Source organism: Megascapheus bottae, chromosome 6 (assembly GCF_031878675.1).
Source record: "Megascapheus bottae isolate mThoBot1 chromosome 6, mThoBot2.hap1, whole genome shotgun sequence".
In the NCBI taxonomy this organism is placed as follows: Eukaryota; Metazoa; Chordata; class Mammalia; order Rodentia; family Geomyidae; genus Megascapheus; species Megascapheus bottae.
The window spans coordinates 31,025,307-31,035,192 of record NC_143514.1 but is presented as its reverse complement, the minus strand read 5'-3'; the positions used below and the strand labels follow the sequence as shown (position 1 = coordinate 31,035,192).

General features: G+C 40.3%; 1 protein-coding gene across 2 annotated transcripts in view; it reads left to right on the top strand.

The window, feature by feature from the left end:
* Positions 1–5,726: 5,726 nt before the first annotated feature.
* Ptgfr (prostaglandin F receptor) overlaps positions 5,727–9,886 on the top strand; it is a 40,198-nt gene continuing 36,038 nt past the window's right edge. Inside the window, exons 1-2 of one of the 2 annotated variants that reach the window (XM_090334549.1) lie at positions 5,727–5,879; positions 7,245–8,116. In XM_090334549.1, the coding sequence (XP_090190675.1) occupies positions 7,319–8,116 (798 nt within the window). In that variant the 5' untranslated portion in view covers positions 5,727–5,879; positions 7,245–7,318. Of the gene's footprint in view, positions 5,880–5,958; positions 6,173–7,244; positions 8,117–9,886 lie in introns of those variants that run through there. The other variant, XM_090334548.1, reaches the window with a different exon arrangement.

Sequence of the window (9,886 nt, the reverse complement as noted above, 5' to 3'; positions counted from 1 at the left end):
GCAATGCAAATAGAACATTTCGTTTGTTTTAGAAATCACTTGTTTTCTAACTGGTCCTAAGGAACAGGGGAAGGCTGGGGGGAAGAATGGGGAGCTCTTGAAGCACAGAGCTGACTGATAAAGCAGTTGGCCCAGAGAAACACTGCTAGGGTCAGTGATGATCTCACTAGTGGTCAAGGGTCTCACTCTGATTTGGGGTGAACGCTGTTTGGACCCGATGGCTTCTGAATTTCTCTTCTCCTCATCAGTCAAGGGACTTAGAGACTACATTTGGTGAGGAGGTGGAGTACAGGATAGATAAGACAGGTGGCTCCCAATTCTTTGAGTTGCATATAACTCAACCTCTGGCAGACTCCAAAAACCTTTGTGCCAGGACCATAAAAAGTATAAGTGAAAGGCTTTTCTCACCATCTGTCTTACCTGGGGTGGAACTAAAAGCTGCCATGCCATTCTCCAAGATGCCACAAGGTGTGGCTGTCCAAATGTATCAAGCCTCTTTCCTAATGAAGTATGATAATGGTTACTGGACAAGGGTCGGCAGGAGAATTTGGGGATGGTGTTGGTGAGGGTTGGCCTTTCCCAGGAAGACTGCGTGAGATGGAGTTCCAAGACCCTGGTGGAATAATTTCTGCTTTCCCTGAACTTCATTTGCAAAATACAAGCTCCACAATGCAGTTACTGAGTTTTAGGTAGCTACAAAGCCCATCTGAACTTCAGGCCCTATGAGAAGCCAGCCTCATAGTCAAATTCTTTTTTTCTTTTTTTTTGAGAACAGGTTTATTCTGATTATGTCTGAAATTCAAAAGAAGAATCTGAGTAAGACTTTGATAGAACTGACAAGTGATATAATATGTAACATAAACAGAAATATAAATACATGATGATACAAAATTATGATGTTTAATGGTAATGTCAAATTATTTTGACATTATTATTCACATGGCAAAAATGACACTGTCTTTCAGGGAAAGTTATTTTCTCTTGTGCTGAATTAGAGGTACAGTGTATCTGTCATTATTTCCCTCTTTGACTTTCCTTTACTTGAATTACATTTCTAGATTAGTTTTTACTGGTTTTTCAGAGAAGTGATTTTCTTCACTTTTCTAAGGATGCTCTCATCCTCCTTGCTATCGGTTTGGAGTTCATATTAGATTTAGATGTCAGCATTTGAAGCTTCCCTAAAGTGAAAGTTATGTGAAAATTGCAGCCACGTATTGATTTCTTAGCAAAGGAATCACAATGACTCCAGTAACTTAGCTATAAGAAGCCATGCCATTGACAGCCCGCAGCCTTTGGACAGTTCTCTGTGTCCAGATCTAGTGCAGGAATTCTTGACTACTAATCACTTTCAATAAAGATAGCATAAGACAGAGGGGCTTGGGAGCTGAACAGACTGGAGACCTAGTTCCTTCTTTGTGTTTATGTGAGTTGACTCTTTTCTTATACTGTGTTCCAGTTATCGTCAGTGGAAATGGATTATGGTTCTGCTTTTTCTCATAGAATCTTTAACAGAGTTAACTGATTAGTAAATGCAAAGTGCTGAGCATAGATCTTGAGATATAGACAAAGGTCAAGATTTGTAAACCTCAGGTTTTTAACAGGTAAGTACGAAAGGAAAGAGTGAAAGAAGCCAAATTTGTTTCAGTACATTGTTCTATTTTTGGCACCCTGCATTGAGGATCTCAGAGTCTCCAAGCACTTCTGTGATAAACCTTATGGCTCATTGTCTTGAACTCATCATGTTTGCAGGAGTTTCTCTGCAATATATACCTAGCCTGAAATTACTGAGTCACAGGGCATGCAAATATTCAACTTTATAAGACAGTGCTGAACAGTAGTTACTACTTTCTATTCCCCCAAGTTGTGTATTTTGAGTTTTCTTTATCTACTTTATGTCAGTGCCAGTAATTGTCTAGATTTAAACTTTAAAATGACCTCCTATTGTGAGATTAAATTATCTCCCCCCTGGGTAGGGCTGTTTCTCCTGCATAAAAAGTTTGTTCATCTCTCTTTTCCATTGATTTATTGAGTTGTATTGATTCATTATTTATTCTGGATACTAATCATCTATAAGTTATATGCTTTTTAAATATCTTTCCAAATCAATTTGTCTTCTCATCTTTATACTGTCTTTTCTCTAGTCCTCAATTTTAATGCAATCAGATTTAAATATTTTAAACCTCATCTGCTGTATTTTTAAAAGTTTAATGTTGTGGACAGGAAGCCTTTCTAAAACGTAAATTATCTAGACATTTCACAGAGATGCTTTACTACATGGTTTCTAAAAGCATTTACCAGCATTCATATTTAAGTCTTTCATCCTTCTGATAGTTATTTTAATATGATAAAACAAGAATCCAGACTTATTTTTCTCCACACAACTAATTTTTGTAGTGCCATTATTAAATTATCCTTCTATGTATAGTGGATTGAATTTTATCCTTCAGATTTTATTTTTGCCATTCCTGGGGCATGAACTCAGGGCCTGGGCACTGAGCTTCTTCTGCTCAAGGCTACCACTTTACAACTTGAGCCACATCATCACTTCCAGCCTTTTTTGTTTATGTGATATTGAGAAATTGAACCTAGGGCTTCATGCATGTAAGGCAAGAACTCTGCCATAAAGCTACATCCCCAGTCCTCCAAATGTTGTATGTCTAACTTCTTATGTTCAGTACCTCAAATGGCAACCTTATTTGAAGGTATGATCTTTATAGAAATAACAAGGCTAAAACAAGGCCATTAGGTGGATCATAATCCAATATGACTGATACCCTTACCAAAGCAATGTTGAGACAGCATGAATTCATGGAGATGTGAATATAAATATGGCCATCTCCAAACAAGGCATGACTCAACAGAACTCTCCTCTACATGCCTCTGAAGGAACCAATCTGCCAACACTTTCACTTTCAGACTTCCAGCCTCCAGACTATGAGACCATTAACTTGTATTGTTTCATTCCCTCCTTTGCAATAAGTCATTGTAGCAACATAACAAACTTGCAAGCTCTGCACTAAGCACTAGCTTGGTGCTTTGAAGCACATACTTCTCACATGTCAAATTTCCATTATATAAAGGTAAAAAACAATCACCTGCTAACTATCTATTCTGTAGTAGAAATTATACTTGGTACTCTAATTGTGCTATTCCATTTCTGGAATAAATGTGCAGTTTAAGTGGGTACCATCCTTATCTGGATTATAGTGATAATGCCCTCCTAATTTATCCATTCCTATTTGTCTCCACTCTATCGCTTCCATGCAAAGCAGGTTAACCAAATTCATACTCAAGTTCTTGCACTCAGTACCCAATACCAAAATTATTTGTGTTTTGTTTTTCTCATTTCATCGAAAATAATAGAATCTACTTCCTAGACTTACTATGAACATTAAATCCATTGAGATCTTTGTTGTTGATGATGGTGGTGGGCTTCATACTTGTGGGGCTTGGAGTCAACCTGGACACTCTCCCTGAGCTCTTTTTGCTCAGGACTACTGCTTTATCATTTTGACTCACACCTCCACTTCCAGTTCTCTGGTAGCTAATAAGAGACAAGAGTCTCACAGATTTTCCCACCCAAGCTGGCGTCAAACCATGATCCTCAGATCTCATCCTTTTTAGTTGTGAGGATTTATAGGCATGACCACAGGCACCCAATGTCCAACTGAGTTGCAAAAGCTCCATATTGTGATAGATACTGATTCAACATTTTGCTTTTGATTTATCCATTTTAAGGGCTATCTTTTGAAACAATAAGGGATTAGATCTGCATTACATATGATCAGCTATAATGCACATGTAACTTTGGAAAAACTTGTTAGGCCTTTTACCAATAACAATGTATTTTTTTTTATCTTGAGGAAAAGGCATGAAGATGTTTTAGGCATTCTGACAATACATATAAAGGAAGTTTGCAAAAATAAGGCTATGTAGTGCTTTGAAAAGGAAATTAATGTTGTTTAAAATCTATTGTTATGAGTGCTATGAGTTGACACAATGAGTGAGAATTTCCTTACTTTCTTAACCCAATACCTACAGCAGATGGTGTTATTAAGATGTTCCAGGGAAAGCTTGAGAGTTTTAAAGTTGTAGAACTATTGTGGTATAGCCATTTCTTAATCCAAATGATTGATGAGTGGCTAGCAGTTATCCCAGGTGAAGATGGAGAGATGAAAGGATAAATAGTACCTACACAGGAATTTATTTCAGGGAAACACATAAGTAAACCATCAGCCGGCTGCAGTGGCTCATACCTGTAATCCTAGTTACACAGGAGGCTAAGATCTGAGGATCAAGGTTCAAAGCCAGCCTAGGCACAAAAGAACCTGAGACTCACATCTGCAGTTAACCTCTAGAAAATGGGAAATGGGGCTTGGCTCAAGGTCAGGGAGCTAGCCTTGAGCTGAAGAGCTCAGGGACAGCTCCTAGGCCAAGAGCAAACCCCATTATCCCCACCCCCCTTGCCAAACAGATATAAGTAAACCAACAAATTAAACAAAATGTGATGAATTCATTAAAGGACAGAGCAGTGCTCAGTGTTGCATTTTCTGTGTAGCTTATTTTATAGTTGCTTTTTGGTACTTGTCATCCATGTATAATGTTTCTGTACTAATCAAAACATTTCATTAACCAAAGCACTCAAGTCTCTGACCACACACAAGTAAGTAATAGTTTTACAAGTATTCACAATTTAAATGCTCTCAATATCTGCTGCAGCGGTGAACTGAGCAATCATTCTTTTCTATGGTTAATGGTTAAGTTATTTTATCTTACTTCTACATCTTATGGTCCTTATTCATTTCCAGGAATTTAGGGGTGCCTTTAGCTTCTAAAATGGATAAATTCAGTTTATTTCCATGTGACATTGTTTTCTTCACCTAGGAACATTTCACTAAAATAGGAGTGAAAATCAGTAACAGATTCACATAAATATTTGGTTAAAAAAAACAGTTATAGTTATTAGGTTGGTATTCACATGCTAGGAGCAGAAAAGAAAAAAAAAAAGAGACCGGTGGCTCAAATCACAGAATAAATCAAAATTATAAAATTGTAGTATAAGATAGTTAAAGCCATAATTCTTAACGGAAAAAAGATTTTTTAATCATAAACTGATCTCTATCAAATTTATTAAATGCAAATGTCATTACGTGTACATATCACCAGAAATTTCCTCTCCAGTTGAACTTTGTGATCCCTGAAGGTTTGTGTACCGCTAAGCTTTTGAATTCTTTGTGCAACAATGAGCCCTCAGGCTGAGGGTTTCCAGCCAGGACACCTGTCTAGGATACCTGTCTACATCCCCTCGGGATAACAGAGCTCTCCTTCAAAGGCCTAGCATCCTTCTCCCTGACTCTTCTGTCCTGTTGGGTCTGCCATACTGACAACTCCCTCCTCAGCGAGTCCCTGGACTTTCTCTTTTCTTGAGCGCTCAGATTCCTGGCGCTCAGAATTCTCATGGTGGGATTCCTCACTCAAACGCTGAGCCATGGCCTCTTTCCCTTCACAGTGTATTTTGTGAGTAGCTGGTCTGGTGGCTGAAAGAGGCAATTTAGCCTCTGTTTGGGGCGCTCTGGTGTCTCCCTCTGGGTGGAAAAGGGGGCGGAGAGGAGAGCGTGGAGGCGGTGCGGCGGTCCGGAGCCCTCCGTTGCTCTCCAACTGTGCGCGCTGCGTGGCCAGGAGCAGCGGCGGAGGCGGAGCACAATCTCAGCACGAGGGCCCCTGAGCGCAGAGGACACCAGCCCCGGACGCCAGCGCAGCCCAAACCCGCGCGCCGCTCTGTGCTCGCCGAACCTGCGCGGGACAGGGCGCGCCATGGATCACCAAGCAGCGTGCTCTGCTGCTCCGCTGACAGTCAGCGGGCTGCCAGGAATATCAAGGTAACCATCTGTACCAGAGATGGATTTCCACGCCATGAGCCTCTGGATACTCCACCTGACTCAGGTTTATCTTCCTCGTTGCGCGGAGACTCCTGTAGAAGGCTGCCACGGCCGAGCCAGAAGGCATTTTAGGTTGTGCTTTGGCGACAACTTTGGATCAGATTTGCGCTATGCTGTGGGAATCTGTGAGAGAGAAGAGCTGCTGATTGTGAGCCGGGTGGATAAGGACCGGGTAAAGAAAACAGGTCTCAGAGAAAGGAAAAAGAAAAAAAGGGGAGTCATCTTCTCCATAGGCAAGTTTCGCAGTGGGTGACAGAGTCCCTTAGTTGGGTGGGTTCGGGCCTTTGCAAACAGCCCCCTGACATTTGAGCAATTGCAGGAAAGTTTCATCCAGTTAGGCTCAGGGAGGATGTTGTAAGCAGGGGCTAGGGGTTTAGAGATTGTGCCAGGCGAAAGTCGAACTGTGTGAGTAAGATCTGGAGGAGGAGGCCGCCCTGGGGGCAGCCAAGCGGCTCCATTGGTCCTAGGAAAGCAAGGCAGACTCTGGGGTTCCCAGCCTCCCGGAAAGCTGCTTGGGCAATGCCAGCCCAATTACTTTCTGGCGAGGTGGCTGTGGTTCTTTGTATCTAGTGTCTTTGAGTCAGACCTTAGTCCCCTAGGGAAAGGACAACAATTAATACAGCGCTTTGGATTTGGTTACTCTAAAACTTTAGTTTAACAGCACCTTGCAGATAAACTCAAACCAAGGACAGAAACCCAGTACTACTTAAAAGGATTTCTGCGCAGGTGGAATCTGGACCAGAAAACCCTCTCAGACATTCTCCACTATGCTTGCCTGGGTCAAAGTATGTGTGGTGTGCGGTCCTGTGATTTGTGTTGTAGAAAGATGTTGAGAAAGTTTATTGAACATCACTGAGCTTGTCTAGAGAAGACTCAGGTCTGCTGACCCAAAGGTGTTGTACCTCAGGGAAAATCTGCAACTTGAGGACATCATGAAAAGAAAAATATTTTTTTAAAGCTCAATTAGTCATTTAGATAGTATTCTTTAAAAAATTTTATTGGCTTTGAGTGGAATCTTGGAATCTTGCTAGTGATTTTGTAATCGTTAAAAGTTCTCAGATGTCTCTCAAGTGTCAAGGGGACATTTGGGAGGTTAGTTAACCAGCTGAAGTCTCAGTGTGGCGACCACCCCCACCCCCTTCAAATGGAATAGAACCCAAGGCTCATGGGTTCTGCTCTGAGTGTGATGCAACCTTGCTTATGATAGGCCAATCCCAGCTCATCGCAAGGTGTGCTGGCACTTTGCTTTCCAAGTCACATAACCAACAATTTGGTGCTTATAATTCCTCTCTCTTGATGCTACAGATGCCTGAAAACTTGGAGCCTGTCTAGTTGTGACAGAGAGATGAGCTGAGGGGACAGCACCTATCTCCACAACAATGTCCATGAACGAGTCCAAACAGCCAGAGTCTCCTGCAGCTGTGCTCCTTTCAAACACAACCTGCCAGACAGAAAACCGACTTTCAGTATTTTTTTCAATCATCTTCATGACAGTGGGGATTTTATCCAATAGCCTTGCCATTGCCATTCTCATGAAGGCCTATCAGAGATTTAGACAGAAGTCTAAAGCGTCATTTCTGCTTTTGGCTAGTGGCTTGGTAATCGTAGACTTCTTTGGTCATCTCATCAATGGAGCTATAGCCGTCTTTGTATATTCATCCGATAAAGACTGGATTCGATTCAACCAGTCGAATATCCTTTGCAGTATTTTTGGTATGTGTATGGTATTCTCTGGTTTGTGCCCGCTCTTTCTAGGCAGTGTGATGGCCATTGAACGGTGTATTGGAGTCACCAAACCTATTTTTCATTCAACAAAAATTACATCCAAACATGTGAAGATGATGCTGAGTGCGGTGTGTTTGTTTGCCGTGCTGGTGGCTCTGTTGCCAATTGTTGGGCATCGAGACTATAAAATTCAAGCATCGAGGACTTGGTGTTTCTATAAAACAGAACACATTGAAGACTGGGAAGACAGATTCTATCTCCTACTTTTTTCTTTTCTGGGCCTTTTGGCACTTGGTGTTTCATTCTTGTGCAATGCCATCACAGGAATTACACTGTTAAGAGTTAAATTTAAAAGTCAGCAGCATAGACAAGGAAGGTCTCATCATTTTGAAATGGTTATCCAGCTCCTGGCCATAATGTGTGTCTCCTGCATTTGCTGGAGTCCATTTCTGGTAAGAACCTGAAGATTTTGACAGTTTCTGTTTTCCTGTGTTTATTTCCATTCACGTTAAACTTTATTGTTGTGATCAAAGTTGTTGGTCCGGAATTTCAATTTGTAAAAATCTTGCACTTGCTCTTATATAAAATATTTCAGCATTCAGTTCAGTAGTTCAGTTCTGGCTTAGAATTAAGCTGTCAATGACCTATGTGGTTATGTTTCACATCCCCCCAACCCGCTCAGCCACAGGCCTTGAATTGAAAGAATGTGTTGCTGAAAATCCCTAACCACAGAGTTGCCTGTTTGTATGAAATATAGCTTTAACATATATATTTTGCTATGCTAGATACGATTAATTTCTAAAATGTGCAAAAGGACTAGCTATGATAAATTGGATCACAATCTAGGAAGTCCTTATACAAAATGATACAGGCATTAATAATAATAATAATAATAATAATAATAAGGAATAGTGACTTCTGGATTCTTCAGAATGACTAGGACTCAACTTTAAAGTATAGGGAGAAGGTGAGGTAACTAGAGAGTTTAGGCAAACTAGATGGGTAATTGAAGTGAAGATATCCTCATTAGTTTATTGACCCCAAACAATGCTGATGACACAGGGTAAGAACGACTGGCAGGAGGGCCAAGATTCTTCTCTTTTGCTTTCATCCCTTTAAAAAAGATTTAGTCTGCAGCCAGCAAATGTGATAGCTTGGAATTTTAATTCAGTGATAGAGGCTACAAATAAAGAATTAGCAGCAAATACACATCATTCACTTTACCTTCCAGATGGAAGATCAAGAACTTCAGGAGAGATATGACCTTATTTTCTCCCACTATTTTACCAAGCCATGAAGAAGAAAAAATATCAGCGAAGACTGTTCATCCCCTCTTGTATTATAATAGCAGTGGAGAAGCAGGCTGGCATCCAGAGATAATTAAGAGGGCAGGTTACACAAGGTGGAAGGGAAGGAGGCCAATGAGGAGGTGAGATAAAGCAAAGGTTAAGTCAAGACAAAGGTCATGTTCAAGGCTAAGGTGAAGCATGACAGAACTGGTTAGAAACACAGCTTTCCCAGATCCCAAAGAGCCCTGTTGTCCAAGAACTGCTGCCAATTCTGTATTATTACACCATCAGATGATTTTGACACACTTAATAAGTTTAGTGAGGACTGCTATTGCCCAGTAGCCTGAGGTACAGTTTATTATATTTTGTTTTATAAAGGGATTTATTTGCTAGTATTTCTTTATTTCTACTTGTTTGATTGCCTTACAATTTTGATTTAAGTTTTAACTTTTTTTTCCCCCCATGTTGTTTCTGAGTTGGTCAGACTGAAGGTTCTATTCAAAAGAAACTGAACTTATTAATTACTGGTAACCTTCAAAGATCCCCTCAGTTTAGGTGAATTAAATGAGGGTACAGTTTGTGCTGGTGGCATAGTTGTTTAACTGCACAACAGAGATCTGTTTTAATGAACATTTGGAATAATGTGTAGTTATTGGAGTTAGTGAAGGGAAAGTGAAAAACTTCAGAGAAATGAGCCTGAGAATCTTAAAGCTATGAGATAGTGCAGTTAACAAGAGAAAAGCAATCTTTTTTTTTTCACAGAATTGTGTTCTGTGTATTTGTTCTGAGGTCTCTTGGGAAAAAAACACTTTACTTTTAGCCTTCAAGTTTGAAGATATAGGAGTGATGATTGAGTCATAATATAAGGCTATGGAAGAAGCAACATTTCATACTTTTGCCATGTGTATTTAAAATTCATGTTTTTCTCTGATT